General features: G+C 40.1%; 1 protein-coding gene across 3 annotated transcripts in view; it reads left to right on the top strand.

The window, feature by feature from the left end:
- The window catches only part of LOC146062602 (uncharacterized), a 223,524-nt gene that overhangs the window by 6,497 nt on the left and 190,876 nt on the right, over nucleotides 1–26,151 (top strand). For all 3 annotated transcript variants that reach the window (XR_014471416.1, XM_083174689.1, XM_083174688.1), the window contains exons 2-3: nucleotides 13,546–13,691; nucleotides 25,050–25,152. Coding sequence is in view for 2 of the 3 variants with exons in the window: in XM_083174689.1 (XP_083030815.1) it covers nucleotides 13,546–13,691; nucleotides 25,050–25,152 (249 nt within the window). In the remaining variant the exon portion in view is untranslated. The remainder of the gene's footprint in view (nucleotides 1–13,545; nucleotides 13,692–25,049; nucleotides 25,153–26,151) is intronic.

The following is a 26,151-nucleotide window of genomic DNA, read 5'->3' as shown; positions in this document are numbered from 1 at the left end:
ATTTGCATTACACCACACAGTATTGTCCATTATTCACATTACACCACATAGTAGTGCCACTTGCATTGCACCAGCTAGAGCTCCTTAGGCACACTGCACCTGGTAGAGCACTGCTCCAGGATTACGCACACCATAATGCCCATAACACATTATCACACACCATAATGGCTATTACATATTTTGCTGCACACCATAATGCCCATTAGACATTGTACCACACACCATAATGCCAATTACATATTATACCACACACTTTAATACCTATTACATATTAAGCTATTAAGCCACATGTGTGCCTCTTACCTACATGCTTGATGCCAGGGGTTACATGCTTGTTGCCAAGGGTTACATGTGTGATACCCTGCACTTGGGGTATCCCCTTTAAAGTACCACAAGGATTATAACAGCAGCCAATGCTGCCTATGAAAATACTATACCTTGTGCTGCAGGAGTTAATCTCCTGAATGGGTTGCTAGGCAACCATCTTCCAAAGAGGCAGAGGTCTGGAGAGCCCTGATACCCTGGAACTGAAACGAGAGCCTGAGAAGTGCGGGAAGGAGACCCCCCTGGGATTGTTGGTCAGCGGCGCGAAGGACTGGGAGGAGGAGCTGTTCTTGGCACGCAGCATCCAGTGTGGTGTGTGCCGTTCAGCAGGAGAGACTTACAGAGTTGACAGGGAGAAAGAAGCCTGGCCCAGTGTAAAGTGCAGCAGCACACAGGCAAGAAGGGTCATGGAGAACAAGCAGCTCAGTGGTGAGTGCCAATACCCCATACACAGAGAGACTGACAGCAAGCTGAATACAAATATGTACAGTATAGAATAACTGGCAAGGAGATTAATGCCTCATTAGCATAATAAGGGCAAAACAAATTAAGTGGTCACCCATGGTAGCACCCAGAGACTTATGCACATTTACTACCCTGAACAGGGCTCCACTTCTACCCAATGTCTACCAAGCCTGAGGAGGCAGAGTTGTACAAACTCCCATTGCCTTATCCCAGTTTGCACTGTTACCTACTCCCAGTTATTTGCACTGTAAAGGTCCATACACAGTGGGCGACTATGTCCAGTGTGTATGGACAGCGATAATGTCAATCATCGCTGCGGGGAAAGCCGCTCAGTGCATACACACTGAGCGGCTTTCCCCCTGCCCGGCGCCGACGGAGGGGGGAGGACGGTGTTGCAGAGCTATGCAAAGCCGTCCTAAATGCCGCTCATCTGCTGGTATTACCAGCAGATGAGCGTCTTTCCCGGCGATGATGCGGGAGCGTGCAGCAGCGCTCACCCCTCATCGCCAGGGCATACACATTGGGCGGCTTTGAGCTGAAAGCCGCTCAAACAGGCTGTCTTTGGTGTTTTTCTCTTTTGTACTGCATTGTCTTTATTCTGTAAAGTTTGCATTCTGCCACTTGACCATTTATATTAAGCCCCTGCCACACGATATCATTGAGCTTGTCATTGCAAATACTGTGTCATTTATACTGTGTCACCTTCATTAACCTGAAGTTTCTTTTAACTGTGAACCGTGATTTTTGCAGCACAATAAAAATCCACTAAATCCATCCTCACGTGTGGTAATAGTTTTAGTTTGATTGTGTTTGGGTTGCTGTCTCTTTGAGGTTCCGTTTCCTTCTCCCCTCAGAGTTCAGGTGAGCAAAAGGGAGAGTCCTTGGATTGATGACAGCAGGAAGATTTCAAGCAACAAAGGCACTGGCCTACCTCATACACAGCCTGACACCTTTATACATGCACCTTGGCAGGGGTTTCAAGCTCGCTGCGCCTGGGAATTACATGATCATCAGCAGGGGGAGTTACATGCACGTTGCCCAGGGGAGATTACATGCTTGTTGCCCTGAGCGAGTTACATGCTCATTGCCAGGGGGAGTTTATATGCTCCTTGCCCAAAGGGTTACACGCTTGTTGTCTGGGGCTCCAATTGCTTCCGAGTATTGCTGGGGGGAGGGGGGATTTGTAAGAACACAGGAGGGGGGGTGTAATAATGACAACAAGAAGGGGTGTTAGAACATTGGAGGGGGGAAGGAGTGGCAGAACACAGAGGGGGGTATGATAGTGACAGAGCAGGGGGGAGAGCACAGAGGGGGTGTGATAGAGTGAGAGAAAATTGGTGGGGCTGACAGAACGCAGAAAAGGGGTGGTGATCGTGATAGAACAAAGGGTGGGGGTGAAAGAGTGTGATGCCTAGTGACCTGAGCTGTGGCACTCAGAGCACTGACCTCTCACTCAGGATCATTGGTTTCTTGCTCCAGCGCTGCCTGTCCCTGCCCATGGCAGCCACGGTGCTGCCTTGTATAGCTGGGGGACACATTTCCTCTTTTGCACCAATTACAGCAGCTGTGCTACTTCTGGGGCTTTATTTCAGTCTCCGGGAGCACAATGTCGCCGCCGCATCAGCAATATGAGGCTCTGCAGCGCATAAGGGGAGGAGCTTGCTGTGATCTCGACAGGTGGGGCTGGAGGGTAATGCTGTGGTCTCTGAAGCCTGACCAGTGCTGTCCTATGTGGTGCCTTGTTTTATGACCATTGTTTTACTGTATATACACAGCTGCTGGCGCCTGTCTGAGTGGCGCAGTGGCAGCAACAGTTACGTACTCCAGCAGAGCCGCAGAACAGGGATAGCATGTCTCCAGCCTGGTGCCTCCCTGCTTTGCATTCTTTGCTGAGCCGGTTGTGTTGGTCTTGCTGGTTGTGAAGGGGGGAGCATGATATGAGAAAACCTAAATCCACAGAAGGTCTTTGGTTAGTTCTCCAAGATTTTTGTTGTTTTGAAAGCAAAGGGTGGTCACACTAAAGGTGGCCATACATCAGAAAGATATTGTACCCAATCATACAATCTCAATTGATTGTAAGATGGATTGTATGCAGATTGTGTGCACATTGTGTGTCCAAAAACAACCAAGGACTGCCGGAGAATTGAAGGGAAATTGGACACAATCATGAGCGCAATCGATCTTAAGATCGATCTTTCTGATGTATGGCCAGCATAAGTTCTGTGCACTTTGCATTTTGTGAATGGATAAAAAATCAACTAAAATAATTCTATTTTTGAAAGCATTTTTACTTTGCAACATTTTATTCCACACCTGCCTAATTTTCTTTTTGCACAGTATTGCATGCACTAAAACATATAATGAATTCATATGCAGATGTGTTCCCTTACACCGAGCTTCTGTACAGCAGTCTGTGTGAAACGCTTAGGGGGGAATGTATTAAGGTGGGAGTTCTAGCTCACATGGGAAGTTTCTATGGGCTACCAATCAGAAAATATATTATCTTCTAGAACAAGCTATAGTAAGTGAATAAGTAGAGTCTGATTGGTTGCATAGCAACATCCCATGTGAAATAGAACTCCTTCTTAGTAAATGTCCCCCTTAGTGTGACTAATAAGATGCTCTAGGAGCAGTAGCATGCCTTTTTTTTTTAATTCTTATTCTATATCTTATTTGCTTCACAAGCACAGCAAAACACTACTCAAAGTGTACCAGAGATGCCAAGCCGTGAATCTAATTGCACAGGAATTAGTTTTAAACATGTGCAAACTTGAAGATGAAGTAAAAGGAAATTGGCATAAAAAAAGACATGGTCAGTGCAATGTAGCGCTCCTTATTCAGATTCAGACTGCTTCAAACAGAGATGTACAAATGTCACACAATTGATCATTATCAGGCAAAGTAGTTTTGTCACTTCTTGTCGTATTATTTATGTGAATAAGATGCCCATTTTGAGCGGGAAAGATACTTTGGCCTGATTCAGATGTGTTTGGAGGGGCAATTGCTCCTGCTTACATCAAAGTAATGGTTCTGCCATCCTGCTGCTTATTTCATTATTATGACTGCTGGTTCAAAAATGTTTACAAAGCACATCCATATCCTGCAAAGCTCTGTACTGTAAATCACTTAATTTATTGTTTTGTTCATTTGTAAGGCTTTGCAGACCATTTGGGAAGAGGAGTCATTGTCCTAAAGAAGAGTGTACACTGATGAAAGACTCCTTGCAGCATTTGTGAAATTGTATAATTTCATTTCTGTAATTATTTATGATACTTCAGAGAGAGTGCTTGACATATCTTTTGTTGACTCTATATACAAATAAATATGTTATGTAAATATACTTACAGTAGTTTTGTGCCACAATACTCTACATAGGGTTTTTATTTTTTACTACTGAAATACCATACTGTATGTCCTCTGGTAGCTTGGCACTTTATGTTGCAAAGCGTAATGCTCTTCAGAATGTTCTACCATTTCCTTGCTGTAAATATTATTAATTTTCATAAAAAATACAACCCCATTATATGGTTAAGCAAACCATATATGTATTTATATGAGAAACAAACTAAAAACTTTGTGAGGTATAAAATAAATACTCTTAACATGAAACATGTTTTGCAGCATCTCCGCAACATGTCAGAGAATAGGAGGAATAGAGGAGTATGACTTTCTTTATTTTGAAGTGTACTGTTATTATGTATATTGTATTTTATATTAATATTATGCATTTTTACACTCGTTCGTTTAACGACCAAATCATTTTACGACTGAGTTGTAGGAATGGAACCCGGTCATTAAGGGGGTTATTCTAGTTCACTCTTTCTGAGAAAATCCTTCTTAGATGGACAAAACCATGTGCACTGCAGGTGGGGCAGATGTTACTTGAGCAGAGTGAATTCGATTTGGGTGGGGTTTTACTTCAAAGTGAGATCTATATTGCAGTGTAAAAATAAAGCAGCCAGTATTTACCCTGCACAGAAACAAAATAACTCACCCAAATCTAATTTTCTCTGCACATTTTACACCTGCCCCCCCCCCCCCCCCCCCCTGCAGTGCACATGGTTTTGTCCATCTAAGAAGGATTTTGTCAGGAAGAGCCAACTAGAATAAGGCCCTAAGTGAGGAATGTCTGTATTTTTTTTATCCAATACATTGTATGTAGTATTGAAACTTTTTTTTGTATTATTATTATTACAGGTTGAGTATCCCTTATCCGAATATCCGTTATCCGAATTATTCCGCAAACCATACATTCCAGAAAGTGACATTTTTTTTTTTTTTTTTTTATAAGAACTTCCTGGGGACATTTATAACAGCACTACTGAGGACATGATATGTAACTGCCACTAAATCTCTCCAAGAAAATGATTGGTTGGCATTCACATTCAGTGCCTGAGACTTAGGTGCCAATTCATTGGGTGCTCAAGGGCCCGAGCACTCACGGAATTGATGAGCACCCAGGGGCCCGAGTCCCGCTGCTAGGCCGCTAAATTAACTTGATATTTTGCAGTTGCAGCACCCGCCTGAGAAACAGTATGCCGGGACGGCGGGAAGAGTGTATTCCGCCTGCAGATATTGGCGGGCCAGCCTGTGCATGCTCTGTGCGTGCTGTGCGGCGTTGGCATTTGATGTCCATCTCCACACAGCATACATAGTGTGCACTAAGTAGCTCAGCAGTGGCCCACCCGCCTGTGTCCCAATGCACTCCCCCTCCATTGTCGCCAGCACAAGTACTGTGGGGGCATTTATGTATTTGGCACTGTGGGGGCATTTATGTATTTGGCACTGTGGGGGCATTTATGTATTTGGCACTGTGGGGGCATTTATGTATTTGGCACTGTGGGGGCCATTTATGTACCTGCACGGTGGGGGCATTTATGTATTTGGCACGGTGGGGGCCATTTATATACCTGCACGGTGGGGGCATTTATGTATTTGGTACTCTGCTGCTGTAATGTGTAAAAAGGGGAACTCTGCTTCCATAATTTGAATATTGGAGACAACTGTGTTGCGTAATATAATATGGTATTATTTTGTGGCCAGGCCCCTTCCCCATGAAGCCACTCCCCAATATTTTTGGCTTGAGCACCCACCAGCAAAAACATAAATTGGCATCTATGGCCTGAGATAGTACACAAACTTTGTTTTATGTTTGGAAACCTTGTTTTTTGAACAAATAAAATATATTTGTGTGTATTGCATGTGGTTAATGTGTTTATACAGCATAAATGCAAAATACTTCAAAATACATCATTGAAATATTAAAATATTCCGAAATATGGAATAATCCGAAATTCTCCTGGTTCCGAGCATTTTGGATTAGGGATACTCAACCTGTATATATTACCTATCTAAGATTGTGTGTGTATGCAGGGGCGGATCCAGGATAAAATGACAGGGGGGGCACCATGATAAAAGAGGGTTTGGGTGGGGTAGGGGCGGTGATAGTGGTGCCAGTGTACATGCTATGAGAGTGGCAGAGAGAGGGTGGGAATGGGATTAAAATAGACCATGGCATTTAAAGTACGCAGGCCCACCATGGTGACAAAGGTGAAGGATGTCGAAGGTGCGCTCCGGAAAAGGGGGTGTGGCCACTCAACAGGGGTGTGTGTCCTTAATTATAGTGTACCACACCATATACAATTTCTACACATTGGCCCTTATTCTGATTGAGTAGGTCAGCTCCGTGTGCGGTCGGACGGCCAATGTTTGGTATCTGCACATGTGCAAACGCGTTGCACGTCCGAACACGGAGTGAGTTCCGTGCAGAAAATGATCATTCAGAACCGTTCAAGCAGGGGGTGGAGAGGGGCGTGAAGGGCTGTTTGGGCTTATTACCATATGCGTACGCCCCGCGTTTCATGGGCATTCCCATGAAAACGCTGGGCGTACGTATGGTAATGCGGCTGCAACGCACATGTGGGGGGCGGACAGCTGACATAGCCGGATGTCAGCTGCTCGCCCATATCACTGCTTTCATACGAAAAATGTCCGAGTGGTCTTGAGCACTCAGGGGGAGGTGCCCACAGATGGAGGAGGTGTTCACATGAAACATCCACTCGCAGTCCATTCGCTCGGGATCTTACCTCGTTCGGACGGTGTGAGCGATCCGTACGGTAGGCGGGGCTAAGAACACTCGGTTCCTGTCCGAAAATACGCATCCATCTGAGTCAACTACAATAAGGGCCACCATACAACAAAATACTAGACCCCATTATACTTGCCCCTTACACATGATGCTAAATGGAATGAGCCACAATTCACATAATGTCACACGGATTGAGCCAAAATTCATGTAATAACACATGGATTGAGCCAACATTCACATAATGCCAAATGGATTGAGCCAAAATTCACATTATGCCACATGGATTGTGTGAACATTCACATAGTGCCACACGGATTGAGCCAGAATTAACATAATGCCACTCAGATTACGCCAAAATTCACAATACGCTTCATAAACAGGGACATTGTGCGCCAAGGGCGTGCATTAAACATTTACACCATAATGTCCATTACACGTTAAGTTACACGCCATTATGTCCATTACGTGTTATGCCAAACACCAATGCCTATTAAAAATGATGCTACATAAGTGCTGCTTATATACATTCTCATTGCCAAGGATTCCATGCTCATTGCCAGAGGTTCCATGCTTGTTGCCATGTTGGATTACATGCTCATTGCCAAGGGGGAATACATGCTTGCGGTAAATGGGGGACAGCAGCCGCCAGGCAGAAGTGACAGCCACTGACAGTGGCAGAGCCTAGCTGTATTCAGAGCACTGCAAGTCCCGGCTATTTGAAATAAAACCCCTTTCACACCAGAAAATGCATTCCTGGGTTGGCCCCTTTTACACCAGCCTAGGCCCTGCTTTTTCTGGTGTGAGGGGGAGAGAAAACCACCCCCCCATTAACCAGTTATCTCATTTAACCAGCTATATCTTCGGAACCATCTGACCCATTTACATGATACAAGTATCATATTGAAGAACTTTTGAGTGGGCTTTGACTGATTTTGGTCCCGTGAAATTGGAATGTTTGGTTCCAGAGTAATCTGCCCTCAAAGAACATGAACAGCCATGAAATTACATTTCAAAAATAAAAAAAAATTGGTTTACCCACAATATCTCTGGAACGGATTGACCGATATGGACCAGCCTGGTATTAATTTGAAGGTTCAGCGATTTGGAATTGAATGAAATAAATCACACGCTTTTGTGATATCAGGGGGGAACTAGCAGCCGTTGGAACCGAGTGGGGGTCAAAATTAAAGGGTCCCATATGACTACGGGTAAAACGTTACAGATTTGCCAGGCGATATCTCCGGTTCCCAGTGGGCTAGAGACACGGGGCTGGGCTCGTTGGAAAGCCTTGGTCCTCAGCTACAAAATTAAATGACAGCATGGGCACATGACCTGGTGCCCCCCCCCTTCCCCCCCGAATCCGCCAATGTCAACGCTTGGCCACAGGTTACTTAATACATAATTCAATTTGATTAACCATTTGTGCTGAGGCTGAGCCATGGATAGCTTTAAAACATGTACTGTTAGCTGTTAGGATGTGTTGGAGAACCTCAGGTGACCTGCATATTATTTGGATACATACAGTACTTTTTGCAGTTTTTTCTGTATGAAGTGTTTGCAATATATATATATATATATATATATATATATATATATATATATATATATATATATATATATATATATATATATATATATATATATATATATATATATATATATACACAAATCTGTAGGGGCGGCACTCCACTGTGGAAGTAGTCAAGATAAACGTTATGTGGGTAGTCTGGTGCCCTCCGTGTCAGGGATGCTGACCATATGCAGGGTATGGGGGGACGGTGGCACTCAGCAAAAAAATACACCAGGCAGTATGTGTGTGTGTATATATATATATATATATATATATATATATATATATATATGTGACAATTATAAGATGGCGCCCTTTTATATGACCTCAGTAATTGGGTCAATAATGCCTTGTATTCAAACTTCAAAACAAGTAAAGTCCAAATTTTATAAACATTTATTAAAAAAGTCTCTTGTCCCACAACAATGTAAGTGGCTTTTCCAGACTTATAAAAAGATTCACAATATTTATTTTATTCAGACTAGCAAACAGAACGTTCCCAACGTGTTTCGTCCCTATGTGGGACTTCATCAGGGGTTCGCTATGAACATATAAAAATACATTTCAGATAATCATTTACGGTAATTGCTACATACATTAAAAATTCTTTAAAAAAATGATGTTTCTTCAAACTTAACTTTACATTTTGTTGGATGGCAATTATTAAACAGGCTTGTTCTCTTAGTACATTACACAGAGAAATCAGAACATGGAGGTGAAAACAGGTGAAGGGAAAAACAGGTGAAAGTGGAAAAGACAAGATACAAAATAATAATTAAAGGTGTCCAATTACATACCGGATGTAATTATAATCAAATCCAACAATTTTGGTAGGGGGAGTGTCTACAATGAGTTTTTTTTTTTTTTTTTGTTTGTTAGGTCCTTATAGGTCCTTATTATTAAGAATTTTTTCAAGGGTACCTAGTGAAAGCAATACATTGGTTTGAGGGAAAATAATACAAATTACCCTCCGATTCCTAAGTCCCTATCAATTTTGGATTTTTATTTATAGTTTATTTTAATCGGTGTGGAAATTAAATTACTTACTCTATCGCTTTTTTCACTCATATGTCAGCGTAAGAGCCTCTCAATTTTCACACATACAGTAGATACATCTCTCTCTCTCTCTCTCTCTCTCTCTCTCTCTCTCTCTCTCTCTCTCTCTCTCTCTCTCTCTCATATTACTGTTTTTGTTTGTCTACAACTAATGTACAGTAAGAAACAAACAATCAAAAGCAGGTGATAGGTTAAACTCAGGAGGTGTACTGTATATTGTTATGTTTAAACCAAGACTTTTTTTTTTTTTTGAAAGGAGAACAATGCTGTTTTTTGAAGGAGATTATACTGTGTCTAAAGATTCACAGATGGATCAAGGACTGCTAGCAATGTGAACTCAATTTGGCTGATCATTAAGTCTGACATTGACTGATGAATTCTGTGTGCCACAGTGACCACCTGCACAGAGCAAATCCTTGATAAACAAAAAGAAATGTACTTTAGTCGCTATAACTGAAATATAGGAACAATTATTCAGGGTCATTGATAACATACAAATGCAAGAAGGGTGAAACTATTTATGGATTATTACAATACATGAAAATTACAGATTCTGAGCTCTCTCTTTCACACTATGATTATCTATCTATCTATGTTAGTCCATACCTGAGAGGCACATCCTTAATCAACCAGAGTAGTGGGGTGCCATCCAAAAACCCCACAGGGAACAAATAAGCAGCAGTCATGTGGTGGCACTCACAATAATGAACTCGATACATGGGCTGGTTATATCAACTTTTCAAACCTTTATTGGTTCTTCATCAGGACACATATATAATACATACTGTACGCGCACAAACTCAATTTAGGGCCAATCCAGACCCATTTGTTTGGATCTGAATGCGGCCCCCTCCCCAATATTTGGGGTGTGTGCATACGCAAACCCCAGGAGCAAACAGCTTTCTGAGTTTTACACTCACTGAGCCGTTCACTCCAAGAGGGGCGTGCAGGTGGTGGCGGGTCGTTCACCTACTAAGGCAGGCTTGTTGATGTCTGCTTGAGGATGATATCGAGCAGAGATCGACTTCGGAAGACAGCAGTCCTATGAAAATATTAATATATTGTGATATTCACAAATGATGCACTATTTGTGAATGTATGCAATTTTGCACCATCAATGTATGTATTTTTTTGCACTATTTTAAGTAAAAATTTATTTTACGCACAAACCTATTCTTCTTGCATACATTCTGGCACCAACCATACCCCCAATACCAAAGGAGCAGAGCGCTACACTAAACTTTCCCTTCAGAAATTGTTAACTTAACCCAGAGCGGTAAACTGGGTAGTATAGCAGCTAGCGCCGCACAAGAGAGGACAGTGCGCAGATCCCTAAAAAAAACTCTAAACTGCTTTTACGTTTAGACCTGCTGGATCTCTATTTGGAGCCTATGTATGGAATGTAAATCTTCCAGAGTATCTTGTCATCTTTAAAAAACTACTGCAATTAGCCAATGCATGTTGCACGATTTTGTAGAAAATTAATGTGATGATTCTTCCCTGTCACTTGGGCAGTGGATGGGAATAGGAATCATTACTGAAATGTAAACCATGTGATGAATCTATTCATCCTGATTGACATTATATTATTTGAAAACATTTCTCTCCTAAATGTAATATTATTTTATACTGTTATATAGAGCATAATAAAAACTACAATCAAGCTCAATAGTACCTTTATTCTAACATTGCTGCTGGTCTTCTTAAATAATAATATAAAAACAATCATGGATACAGTATGTCCTTTTTTTTAATTTAATTTTTTTTTATTCAAAAATGTCCTGTATCTGTGGCGTCATGCAGGGCAGTAGTTACAGATTGTTCAGAAACAGGTAATTGCACATAGTGGCACTTAAACTGTGTGCAATATAACCTGTACACTGTCAACAGGGTTGGACTGGCCCATAGGGTTAAAGGGGAAACCTCTGGTGGGCCCAATGCATGAGGGCCCCACCTTTTCCTCAGGATAATGTTCCAGTCTATGCACATGTATTCCACATTATACTGTACATATATTGCCTTCTACTGCGTGGGTATATTTACCATTGTGCATTGCTATAATTAATTTATCATATTGGATGTGTGTAAGTATTTACTACATTATATAAATATATTTGTCAAGTGGCTCAGACTATAAACTAAACTATATACTGGTTAACCAAACCTCTGTGGTGCTTGGCCACACCCCCTCTGGACACTTTCTACACCCCTACATATGGGCCTCTTCCAATGCATTCCCCTGGCCAATCAATAAAATGTCTTTTAGTATTGAAGATACACAAAAAGCATGTTAAAAAAGTAATTATGTGAAATTTCACAAAATGCTACATTTACCCATTTTCTCCTTTGCAGCTCCAGACCCTACACACCCTCATAACGAGTAGTAGGAATTAACCTGTCTAGAAAAGCCCCTTTTAGATAAAACTGATACATTTGACTGATTACCATTTTTCTTCTGAGCATGTTAAGATTCTATATAGTCATGGCCATGCAATATTTAGTCAACAAAAATACTATGGGTGCTTAATTACTAATTAATCATTAATACTGTTCTCTTCAGAAGCAAAATCTTTAAGAACTGAGTGAGCCTTTCTCCATTTACTGATGATCATTTAGTTGTTTCTAATTTAAAAAGCCAATATACTGTATAGCCTTTCTAGAGAACATTCTGGGAATTGTCTCAGTTTTTAATTCAGGTTTATGTGATACTATATAATTGATCGCCGAGAACAGGGAAATTGCAGCTTGATGACAGCCAGTATAATGATCCTCCTTTACCAAAGGGCTTACTAGAGAAGAATTGTTTTTATTATATGTAATGGACCGTAGTTGAATTATCTGAGAAACGTTTTGCATTGAACAGTAACAACTAAGAAAATGTTCACTACTTCGAGTAGTCCACTTGATATTCCTGCACTGTTAGACATTATAGTTACCAAAAATATATTATAACAAATGTCTAGCACTTGAACAGAATGTTGCTTGAGGTTATTGAACAGCTATTTATCGGTCTAGACACTGAAATTAAGTTCTTCTATAGACAGTACTGAATAGTATTCTATTCTAGGGAGATACAAATCTGATGTTATACAGTAATTGGGTGAATAAGTAGAGAATGTGGTCAGTTTCCACAACTAAGTTTGTTCTCAAGGACTGTTTCAAAAATTTGATAAGATAAATGGAAGAACTGAATCATGAGTATACAGTGATTTAATGTTGGGAAATGGGGGTGAAAATGTGACTTATTTTTATAAAGGACCATAAAAGACCTATCTACTCTCAGTTAGCAGTACATGTATAGAGGACTGTACCTAGAAAAGAGGGTAAATGGCTGCAATAATCAAATATTTTATCTTTTAGTATTTAAGTCCAATATATTTCATAGAGTGTGGATCATTAGGTTGTGTCTAGGTTGACAGTCAATAGGTTGAACCACTATTGGTTGACATGGTCAAAATGTTGACAAAACAAAAGGTCGACAGTAAAAAGGTTGACACAGGGGAAGGTTCACATGTCGGTTGAATATTACGTGTCCTCTCGCTGCGCTCACCATGCTTCGGGTATGATGCCTTGCTGTGCTCAGCACACTTTTTAATATTCTTCCTCTATGTCTACTGGGATGATAAAGTAAGAACAAGTTGGTTTTATTAAAAAACTTATGAAAAATGCATGTTGACCTTTTTTCATGTCGACCATTCACACGTCAAACTTTTCACCATGTCATTCTAATGCATGTCGGCATTTTCATGAGTTGACCAATAGTCACAGGTCACAACTATCGATATGTCCCAACAGCCATTACCCTGGCCCATCTTCGTTTTGCTCGATTGCATATCGCCAGGCGGGATTCAATGTCCTGCCTGCCAATCGTCAAAAAGGGGGCATGTCTACGTAAACGGCCGTGCGTTGTCGGAAATAGTGACAGGGCCTAAAATACCCCCTATTGACTGTCGACCACAGGAGCACACACACCATTAGGTGATTTTCTCATCATTTTTTTGTTGTTGTTTCTTTAAATAATGGTTTGTATTATTTATCATAGGAAGATGAGAAATAGGTGTCTGGATCAAAGATGCTTGAAACTGCAAACTGGTGAATGGTTTGAAGATTTAAAGGCAAATCGATTTTTGGACTTTTCCAGTGCAGCTGATCTCCTAAAGTGTGTTTTTCAACATAACACCCAATCTGGTAAGTTACACTTTATTCTTTATTCATTTTTCCCATGATACTCTGAGCAAGTTTTTGTTTGGACATAATGTGGTGAATCTATTCAAAAAGCAGTCTGGTAAATTTAAAAATCGAGTAACATAACTAAAAGCTGCAGCACATATGTATCAACCTCCCCACTTCCCCTCTTCCCTTCCAAACCCCAGCCAGAGATATGTGGTTGCTACATACTTTGATACAGCTCAGCTGGTTCTATAATACATACAGTACAGTAACTGAAACCCACTGCATATTTAAAAAAGGTACAAAGAAACCTGTCACCCTGAGCTCCACATGATTTGGAACAGAGGTTCCTCAAGTACCCCCAACAGTGCACATTTTGCAGGTCTCCACACAGAATCACAGTTGAGATAATTGGCTCCACCTGTGATCTTTTCAAATGTGACTGAATAATGAGTGCACCTACTGGGTGACCTGGAAAACTTGCACTGTTGGGGGTACTTGAGGACCAGGGTTGGGAACCACTGATTTAGAACCATCCCATTTTATAGCAATAAGAATTTTTTAAATTAATAATAAAGACTGTATGTATGTGTGTGTGTGTGTGTATACATATGCATGTGTGTGTATATATATATATATATATATATATATATATATATATATATATATATATATATATATATATATAATTTCAACTTGCCTGTGATATAATAACACGGTGGTGGATAAGTTGAGTAGCCTTCCATCACAAGTGATAGAGAAATGTAAACATAGAGTGGTGTGTGGGGTGTCTTTATTTCTAATGCACATTTCATTATGAATGAGTTATCTCATATTTCAGCAGTTTTCCATGTTAGAGACTACAGGTACTGTATCGGCAAGCTCTGGACGCTAGGGCATGATTGCCCCTAAAGGATTGTAGCAGATGTGGAGGATCCAAAGATGAGAGCAGATAATATCTACATGGAACTGTCTCCTATCATCCCTTGGGATGATTGCAAGGGACTTAATGATACTAGTTTTCCTTGATATTATGTCTAGCTGGCATAACTTAGTGATGCTATTGTTATTTTGTTTTAAAATATAGGGTTATATTTGCAATTAATATTAAGCATTGAAGAGCCCTCCTGGTAATGAATCGGGCTTGGTCTAAAAGGGGGTGCATGGCCACACTCCCTAAAAATAATTTTATGTTAAAAATTGAATTAACAAATTGTAATACATGTAAGGTAGGGGCAGGGGAAGCACAGGAGAGGTCACTCACTTACTTCCTTCCTTGCTTGTAGAAAGTGGGTCCCTTCTCCTCAGCCAGAGCCATCTTCCAGTGATATTTGGAAAGGTGGCATATGCACTAGAGAGCATAGACTCTGGCATAGTGCCAGAGAATTTGCTGTTAATGTGCTGACATTATTGTCCCAAAGATAACACTGGGGAAGGTGGCGTCAGCCTTAAGTATAGGTATACACCTATAATTAAGGCAGAGGTTTATGATCCCTCCAACTGACCATTCCCAATGTAAATAATATATGCCCCCCCACTTCCTTCTTGGCAGCACTGGATATGTTTACCTTTGTGGCTCACACCCTTGTAGCCAGAGCCATATTAAGGCTCCAGGGATCCAGGTGTACAAAACCATGTGCACTGTAGGTGGCGCAGATGTAACCTGTGCATTTTTATGTGCATGACGTGTGCTGAGTTACATTTGGGTGGGGAGTGTTCAGACTGAAATTAAATTGCAGTGTAAAAATAAAGTAGACAGTGTTTGCTCTGCACAGAAACAAAATAACTCACCCAAATGTAACTCTCTGCACAAGTTACATCAGTCCCTCCTGCAGTGCACAAGGTTTTGTCCATTAAAGAAGTTTTCTTTTGAAAACCAACCAGAATCCCCCTCTAAATGCAGGGGACTCTCTGGAGTCCCAGCTCAGAGCTCTCTGTGAGGAGCAATAGTACTCCAGTTGTGCTGTCAGGAGGGGGCCCCAAAAGATGGGGTAACATTACCTCCTGCCCCCCTCCTTATTCCGTCTCGGCTTGCAGCCAATATATTCAGTATGTCTGGGTTAACTAGACCTGTTAATGTGCCAGGAAAGAACACTATTGTATTTCAAAGATTAAATATTGCAGCACATGTAAGAATCGATTATTTGTCCTCTAAGAGTATATTGGATGCTAACACAAGATTTAATTTAGAGACCATCTACACTATTGGCTTGCAAGTATTTGCAAATATTATGTCCTAATTATAAAATAAGATCTGAGCATAAACTAGATGAATAAATGCAGGCACCTTCAAAAAGCATATATAATTTCTCTTCTACCTAGTCCACAGTGCATCTAAATTACTAAGCACAGTACATGATTCATATGGCTGCACTCACCTTCAGCATGTAATTACAGATGTAGGCATTGTATCCATTACAGCAATGTGAATTGTAAACTGAAAAGTGATATATATGATATCATTGCATACATTTATTTTTAGACATTTTAACTATCGTGGAGGAACATTGTAAAAATGTATTAAATAAAATGAAAACTAAGATTTTAAATTCCAAATATAATGATACATATTATATATGTATTAATATTTTCTTACAGTTGTGTGCATTTTGGAGAAAAATTTGTATTCATTTCATGTTTACGCTCATATTTGAATCATGAATTTTCATAAAGTATAATTAAACTACAGTATTGTACTTTAGTTACATTTTTTAATGCTAGGTGAAGACTTTCTTACAGTATGTTCTTGAGTGATTCGATATTTTAGAAAAACAAATCACAAATAGCAGGTCAGCGTGTGTTAATTTTAATAGTAAGTGTTGTTATTTCAATTTTACCATTTTAATTATCACATCTAATTACTTACAGAGCTGTTAGATAGACCAGAGATCTAAAACCTTCATGACCACTAAATTTAACAAGATGTGAGACTTTAAATCGATATGTCAGTGGGAACCCACATCCATCTCCCAGCAGTGCAATGTGAAATGCATCTCACTTAAACATAGTGCAAATGTCAGCTGTCTATTAACTGTTTACCTGCTAAGCCAGCAGCAACAACATATTGTTTCCTCCAGCTGCACGTACAAAAAAATTGTATCACATTAATATGAGAATCAGACATTTCAAAATGTGACCATAACTATATTATCATTTGTTTACAAAGCTTAATCAGTGAGACAGCAAATGTTAAATTTAAAGGGAAGACTTTTAGATTTGGTGTACCAGTACAGCTTCAAAACTAAAATATGTCCTCACTGAGTAGGTGCAGGATGTTAGAATGAATTTTAGAACCATATATGGCACACCTCAGCAGGGGTGGATCCCAAAACAAATGAGCACCATAAAAGTGTCTTTTGAAAAGTGTATGGGGGCCTTGCAACATGGGGAGGGGGTAGGCAGTAAGGTCTGTAAGTGATGGAGAGTGTGCGGGGATAGGTCTGGTAAGAGATGGTGAGTCATGTGAGCAGCAGTTCAAGTAGATAAAGTATATGCGCTATACTTTTAATTCCACACATGCAAATAAATTAAGGGGCCATTATAAACAGGGGCATGAAACCATAATAAGCCACTTGGAACATTCCTCTTCATTGTATTCCAAGTACACCTTACCTACAGTACATGGTGATTTTACTGCCATGGGGGGAAGCTCTGAAGAAATGTATCCTCCATAGGCAGAAAGTATCTTCAGTCAGGAAGATGTCTGTTTGTGTAGGAATATCAGGTCAAATAAAGATTCAACATAACTCATAACCCCATTTGTCTATTTTGCATCTCTCAGCATTCCACTCACTGTGTCTCTCAGCCTCACGCTCAATCTTTATCTCTCAACATCTCCCTCACACTTCATCTCTCAGCATCCCCCACAATCTGTTTCTCTCAGCATGCCCCTCCCACTGCATCAACTAATATTCACTTCACTCTGTGTCTCACAGTAACTTCATTATGTCTTTCAGCCTCTCTTAGCCTCCCCTTATTTTTCAGTCTTCCTCTCCGTGACAGATTCTCTGTGTCTTTGCATCCCCCACCTTATCTCTTTGAATCCCTCTGAATCCCTCAATATGTCACCCTTTCACTGTGTATCATCAGCCTCCCCGTCTGACGTTTAATACACTCACTTGTGGACAACCAGCTACTCCTGCTCAGTGCGCTTTGCATGTCAGCTCATTCTGACCATTCAGAAAGCCACACATGCACAGAAATACTTGTGGCAGTGACTTGTAGCAGAGCCACACCGGGCCCTAGTGCCTAATACTGTAGTTCAATTCATAACTGCACAGAGGTAAGTAATAAAAAATAACCTAGGTGACATTGGATGTGTGCCCCCCCCCCCTAACACACACACACACACCTACCACTGCACCACATGTAAATGCAGTGGTATTGTAGCACTAGTAATGATAACGTTGATGTACAGTATATAAGGCACTAATACAAATTAAAAGGCTTGGACTGCCCTGTCAGTTCTTTGGGTTAATTCCTGAAGGGCCCTTCTGCCTTGGAGCTCCAAACTTAATCATCAGGAGGTGCGGCTCATGCAGACAGCATGCAAGCAAGAGCTGAGGAGGGCAGGAGATGCAGAATTGCAAGTTACCAAGCAGCAGCCAGACTTTAGCACTATAGACAGTCCGGGTGCAGAGATTCAGCAGCATGGAAGCTGGATCATATTGGTGATGGAGGGGCCCCTGATCAATGTGATGCAGGGAGCTGGCAAAGAGCAGGTAGTGGTGTCTACATGGCTTCAGCATTCAGAGTGTTACTATCTGCAGCTTTAAACCTAGTTCAGCAATATGAAAGCAGCTTCATGGTCAGCTAAAGTACAGGGAAGGAGGAGCCTGATCTACATGTACACTCAGTATGTAAGTGCATTCTTATTGTTGACGGGGCAGATACTGATAACCCAGATCAGGACTATGGAAGGGGATTGGGTCTCCTTCCCCCCTCCCGAGTATAACCACCCCTTAAGATCGGTACCATCTTCCCACTGATATATTTGGGTAGATGGTAACTGCACATTAAAAGCAAATCCAAACTGCACCAGAGTTTTTTCCCACATGTGCTATTTTCTAAATATCACTGGGAGAATGGTACCAGCTCAGGCAAGGTAGGAAGTGGTTCCCTCCCCTGCTTCCCCTACTGGCCCTGCATTACAATGGAACCCCCTGTGTAGTGCACTTTAAAAAAAAAAATTACATTATTTTTAGGGGTCATACCATGCTACATTCATTCCTGGGACCCCATATGATTCTCTATGAACTTGGCAATAATTCCATGTCTGTCAGTGTATCCTTTATTTGGGAGGGGAACCTGATTCTTTGTCTGAAAGTGATGACTGTCCTGTTCGTGTTCCATTCCTTATATTTGGCACACCCGAATGTTAGGTTCTAACTTGTGAGCAGTTTGAGAGGGATACATTTTAAATTATGATTCTTGTTACCTTGCTGTAGTATTGTCATAACCTGGTGTGTGTGTGTGTGTGTGTGTGTGGCACTTACCTGTCCTGATGATCTGTTTCTTGGAGCTCCTTTCTGTTGGTGGAGCCGCCTGCATCTCTCTGCCAGCTCACATAGTGATCAGTGGCACGGATTCCTGTCGGGAGCAGGGATTGGATGCAGCCATGTTTTTTTTTTGGTCAAATAATCGGAAAACACCCTATCAGGCCCCAGTAAATCTTTCTTGCATTTTCCATAATTCCTGACACAGAGAAATGCTTCTTATCAGTGAGAGTTTTCTGAGCTTCTTTCTCTGTGCTACAAGTACTTTGTAATTCTTTCGTGCCCCTGTCCTCTCGATCTGGAAATTCTATAAATACTCTGGTGCAGTTCATCGGTAATTCTTTGATTCTCCGGTCCAGTCTTCCTGATAATTCCCTCATCTAATATTCTTCAGTCTTCTTTGCTTTGGTCCATCCTGCCTGGTACTTCTCCAGATTTATGTTCTTCAGTCTTCAACATTCTTTTCCAGCCCTTCATCTCTTGGGTCCACTGCATTTTTAAGCCATTTAGCTATCCAATCCAGCTGTTTATTATTTCCCTCCTGTTCTTAGTACCGAGCAAGAGAGAGGACCCAGGCAGAGGGCAATGACCTGGACAATGGGCACCAGAGAAGTCTACCTCTCCTTGCTGGGGTTTATGGTGAAAACTGCCAATGTGTTACATTCAGCACCTCTGTTCACGTCAGTCTCTTGCACTGGTATCTGGTTTCATTGCAGAATATGCAGTATATGCACAATCAATACAACTTGCAAAACTACATTTCCAACTTCTAAATCCGCTAGTACCCAATACCCTCAGCTGGACCCACAAAACGCCACTGAGGGGACAAATATGGGACTCAATTAAATATTTCTATTAGTATATACTTTAATTGATAGAGTGGTACATACTAAAACATGTATTGGATAATTGGGAGGTTGAGCTTGAACATAGGAGATAAGCCTTGGAAGGGAAATATCTAGCTAATAAATCAGCTGTGGCCAGGGTGTATTTTCTAGGAAATAGAGGAAGTCCTCAAATCCCTTACTAGTGGCTTACTCACTGGTGTGCATAGTATACCATTAGAAGTTTCAAAACCACATACAACTTTCTATGTTTCTAAACTGTTGGAAATGTGTGATACTACGTTTGAGTGTGGATTTCTCCATTCATATCTAAAACTCCTGTAGCTGTGCTAGTTATGGACCCTATTTTCCAATGCTTTTTACTTACTAATCTCTTTATTGTTGACAGTGACACATGATTGGCTACTTTAATATGATAATTAGTGAGGTCATACATCCAGATCAAACTGGGTTAATGTTACCAAAACCCACCTCTATAACTATGAATATTATATTCACACCAACAACCTAAATATGTCACTTAGTGCATCCAAAGTACAATATTTTATGCAGTTGAAAGGATACACCTTTCAATTGAAATAGTGAGGCATACATTTATGAGGTAGACTCACCTTCTGTCTTCAATACGTATGTGCAGCAAGAATCAATAATAACAGGGTTGTCAAGGGGTCATTTCCTTTGACTGGGGGCACTAGGAATGGTTGTCCAATTTCACCTCTTCTAATTACCCTGGCGATTGTAACTTTAGCATGTACTATAAGATAGGATGCTCTGTTATCTAGAAAAAATGTCAATTTAAGCAGATGAAATGTTGCTGTTTTTGGCAGATTCAAATTCTTCCAAGCCTGTTCTGTCTGTAGTTGTGAATTTTTAATCTGTCTTTGGTGTCAGGATAAATTGGGATACATCTAGTATCTTTCCTTTCTCATATCAGATTGTTTTCTATTGAAACTACTACCTCAAGTTCACTTTCTTAAAACCAAGTCTCCTTTGGAAAACAATGCCATTGTCAATTATGGATTGTGGATTGAAAAAAGATTATCCAGCAAATGTTTTTATGTATTACAACCGTTTCCAATATTTGTACCACTCATGTCTTTCACCAAAGAGATAAGTTTCTTCTATGGTGTGGGAAGATAACCCCCCTCCCTATAAAGCCTTTTAATGATGTGCAAGACCAGAAAAAAATATGGTAGAGTATTGCCCTTCTAAATCATATGGAATTATCTGACAAATCATTTACAGTAGCTATCCTGAGGGAACGGTATGTGTCAAGTGAGAGAAATACAGTATCTGGAACACATATTCTTGCCAGCCAATTGAAGTGATGGAAATTGGTAAAACTGGAATACAAACATGTAATGGAATAAGATAACAACATGCATTTCATGTAACGCAAACTTAAAACATTCGAAGTTACAGTATGATTTATGGCAATGTATGCAAGCAACATGAAATACATACATGAGAATCTGCTACAATATGTCATGAGCCAGGTCTAATACAGATACAGAGTAGTACAGTATATTGGTATATTTATGGAAAGGGCAGACTAATATGAAAGTAAAGTAATATAAACCAGTTGCTGTTGCTGGGAGATTTCATACATTGGCATAGGTCTTATAGACCGGCAGAAGTTAGTAACAAAGATAAAGCAAGGCAGTTCATTTATCATGAAGAGGTCAAAGGAATACTGATTTAAGGCACATTACTCCATTTGTTATGTGAGGGTCTGAAACTGAAGATGAGGTAAATAGTTTTACTAACTGAGGCAGGATTGGACTGGCCCATCGGGACACAGGGAAAATCCCCCAGTGGGCCCCACTTCCATGGGGCCCACCTGCTCTTGGGACTATGGTGCATTTTTTATAATGCTTTGCCATTATTAACCTGGTACACTATCATGCATGCAGTAGCAGTATTTATTATATATGTTTATCAATGGACTCAGGCCTTGTACTCCCTAATGGTTTGCAAATCCTTTTATGCAGTTGCCCTCACCCCTCTGGAGATTAGCCACATCCCTAAACAAGGGCTCCTACCACTACTTTTCCCAGTGGGCCCTTTGTGTCCCAGTCCAACAATGAACTTAGGTATGTGGCTGAAGATGAGGTCCATTTAATCAGCAGATATATGTGGCTGGAGATGGGACCGTTCATTTAGCAGTCAATGGCTAACACTGAAGATGAAACCATTACCTGTGAAATTAAAAGCACACTGAAATTGCTGGTAGCAGGTAATGCAAGCAGAACCAGAGTCACTTTTGGTTATGTCCTCTACAGATACTGTGAGCAGGATCAGATGGCCTTTGGAAATGCAGACTGAAGATTCTGTAATCAGAATCAAAAGCACAGGTTCTCAGACAAGTACAATAGTAGTAGTCTGCTGAGACTGAGGACTACAGTTTGACATGTAATCTACTGTATTCTAATAATCACTCAGCGAATAGTCAGTACTAGTGGGGGTATTTGTGCACTGCTATATTAGTTATCCCCTCTGGATATTACACTCCATGTATTGAAACAAAAATGTATTGTTATATTACTAGATAATTTGCTTGTCTCCTGTTATTAACATTATATGAAAATAAGATATATCCACACAGACAACTTTTATAAATTGATATAATAATCTATTTACTGCAATAAACATAACAACTATATGACTGACACAATACAATATCTCTCATGTTAATAAAATGATGTAATTCTAGTCCAGGATAATATATATTTTTTTCTCTTTAATAATTTGCATCAATATTACAGAGCACACTTCAACACAGTTTTTCACCATACCTGCAACACATTATTTGAATCTTTATTTTCTTCTTTAGTCTTTCTTTACTTTTTTAATATTTCACAACTTTAACTCCTTTTAGTGAGGACATTTATATTTTAATGATCTACAACAATTCATATTTTATCCATTATTATTAATTAACATTGGATAGTGCACTTGTCACTTCTTCCTGTCTCTAAAACACCCCCTACAACAGGACTGACTTAACCAGTCCTCGAGATCCACCAACAATTCATGTTTTCCAGGCCAGCTTTGGATCTGTAGAATGTATTGGTTAGGAATCCATGCACACATATTAAAATTTTTTACAGTAATGACGACACCTGTGCACCAACTGGGTGGTTTATAAAAAGTGATCTGTTGGTAGACCTTGAGGACCAGTTTGGCTACCCCAGCCCTACAACAAAGAGTTAAATCAGTCAGACAGGTGCTATCTACAACAATGTTGAATACATCTTTTTAGTGGTTGAAGTCACCGCGAACTGAAGTTTTTTTTTACATTTTTTTTTTTTACCTTGTTGCTTGCAGTATGATAGAACCTCATGAAAAGAGAACAAAACTTTGGACCACAATGATTCACAGTAGTACATATACTGTATATCAAAGTTAAATAAAAATCCACAGGTGCTAGTGTTTCATATAAGGTGCGATAGCACTGTTCCACCACTTTAAGGTATTGGGGCAAGGTTCATACAGTACAATGAAACCTCACCCCAGGTAATGCCCATAAAGCTTAAACACTTAAAGAATAACACTAAATAGTGTATTTTTGTTTAATATAAGGGACATAAAGCATAATAAACCATACCACAATGACAAATAAATGTGTTCTAAAAAGAAAACACTTGGACCTTTACCAGATGGTATAAAGAATTAAGTGTATACACATGACATCTATATGGTCCCAAATTTGGGGCTTCTCCAGGATCTATAACCTGCTCATTGTAGGGGATCAAGCATGAGGGAGAGTAATATTTATACTGCTGGTACCCAATTGGAGTGCAGTATTTAGAATTCAAACAAATTGGCTACTCAGAGTTTGAATAAGTCAGTTAATGTGCTAGCAATCGTTATTAATAATGTAGGCCCTTGAGTCCTAGGACTTTTTATCACGCCATTTTCTATGTATTAGTATACATAAAAAGTAAAACTATCTAAAAAGTTAATACAATCTGTCTCGATATTAAAAGTTAAATTAATGTTTTTATTCTTAGAATTTAAAAAGCAGATGTCTTTAAAAAAGCATTGACTAGCCTTCCAAGTTAATAAAAATATAGTTTCTATATACAGGATCTAGACCAGGACACTAGGGTCACCGTAAAATGATTATTATTCCACACCATTTATGACTGAGAATGTTCTAAAAATATTTGCATAACTTAAGGCAAACCTAATGCCCTAGCCATTCTTTAAAAAAAAATTGTATATAGATATTATAGGAATTTTATTTGAAATGAAGTAATTATTGAATAAAACAGACACAATGGCTTAAATATTAAGAGGCATATTAATATTGCCGAACATTTCAGTATTCAATCGCACACATTTTTTAGTACAATTACTCCCATAAGCCACTGATACCCCACAGGAGGCGGAGAAACGCGTCATATGACCAATTTTTTGCAGAGGTGGGATATGGAACAGAAATTTGAGACAACAGAATATCTTTACTTTTTCCTGTCTCTACTGTAAAAATAGTCTTTAAAAAAATCACTGTAGTACATAAATGTGCAGTGGGAAGGGGAACACCAAATGTAATATAAGCAGGTTACTAAAGAATCCAAGCAAAGCCTTCCTTTTTTGGGCCAAGCATCTGCCGGTCAATTCCTAAATGCAGAAATTTTATCTGATTCATGGATCCGAAAACTCCAATAATCAGTAATTTGTCAAGAAATCTGCAAAACAAGCATTTTATAAATCCCCTCACAAATTCCAATCATTTTGAAGTTGGAATCAGAGAACTGAGAATTTCTAAGCTGTTGGAATATTGATGATATCTTGAACCAGGCATTGGGAGAATGTGGAATTGCCGTGATACACTCCTGGAAGTGTGGGCCTCTTTAGGCATGCTGCCACCTTTCTCGGCTTCTATCAAACTTATCCACTTGTACAGTAGTTCTGTCACTTATGAACTTATGCTAAACACAACTGCATTCATATGAGAAGATCGATTGATTTTATTTGAAAAATTACAATTTTATTATTTTAATACTTCTGTTTTCTTTCCTTGTGCATAGAATCAGCACCAAAGAAAAAATCATATTTCTCAAAAATCAAAAGCCTGAAATTAACAGAAATGATCTACTCAAACTCTACAGACACTTTGGAAATAAAAAGAGGGTAAGTTGATTGACCTCCTGCTCTATATACGAAAATGCATTCTCCTAATCTTGTGCTATTTGGAACGTATAGAATTTGAGTGGTATAAGGAAATGTGTTGAATAATATAAATAACACAGAAGCCTAGTTCTGGGCTTTGCATAAATTAACTACAATATCAAATTGCTTTTCAGTATTTTTATCTTAAAAAAATCCTTTTACTGCTTCCCAGGTCTCTAGTTTCATACACTGTGCAGTAAAGCAACATACTACACAAGCATTTTAAGGCTGAATATAATAAATAGTCAGTTATTCATAGTTTTAAAAGATTAGCATAGGGGGTGTGCCCTGGACACAGAGCAGGGAGGACATCTTTTGCTAGAGCTTTACCCTGAGGATGTTCAATTTGCTCTTTTGAAGGGACCAGCAAGCTTTATTTGCCTCCCCACCTCAGCTAACACTGTGAGAGACCCGGCAGGGTAGCTCTGTGGAGCCAGGGTGCTCTTAGCAGCTCTCACTGGTTGCAGCCTACCTCCTGACCAGAAGCCGTGGACTAGACTTTGGAAGCTGCCCAGCCCTGAGCTCCAGAGCATCCACAAATATACAGATCACTGGAGGGGACCCCCGAAGACCTACCAGAGTGGAACTTCTCTTTTGTGGAGGTCAGGAACGGGTGTGTTAGGCACTGTTTCCTCTGGTCAGTGCTGCAGCTGCAGCCATCTTGGAAGCTCCCTCTGCATTGCTGAGCCTATATAAACACCCCTTTGAGGCCCCTGGGGACTGGTGAGTGTGTACTGGGGCTGCTGCACTGTGTCTATGCTCTCTTGACTGTGTATATCCCCTTCTGACTCTCCTCTGTGCACTATAAAAGCTTAACAAGCTATAGTCATTTTAGAAACATCGATTTCCATATCAACTAGATGTATGCTGAATGGTCCACAAACTAGGTCCCTGGATTGAACTTTCCAATCCTGGGATTGCGGGATTAGTGCCCGATAGTAAAATACGGGCAGGCAGCTG

This window comes from Crinia signifera, chromosome 3, assembly GCF_055691185.1.
Source record: "Crinia signifera chromosome 3, ASM5569118v1, whole genome shotgun sequence".
In the NCBI taxonomy this organism is placed as follows: Eukaryota; Metazoa; Chordata; class Amphibia; order Anura; family Myobatrachidae; genus Crinia; species Crinia signifera.
This window is presented reverse-complemented; position numbering and strand designations above follow the sequence as displayed.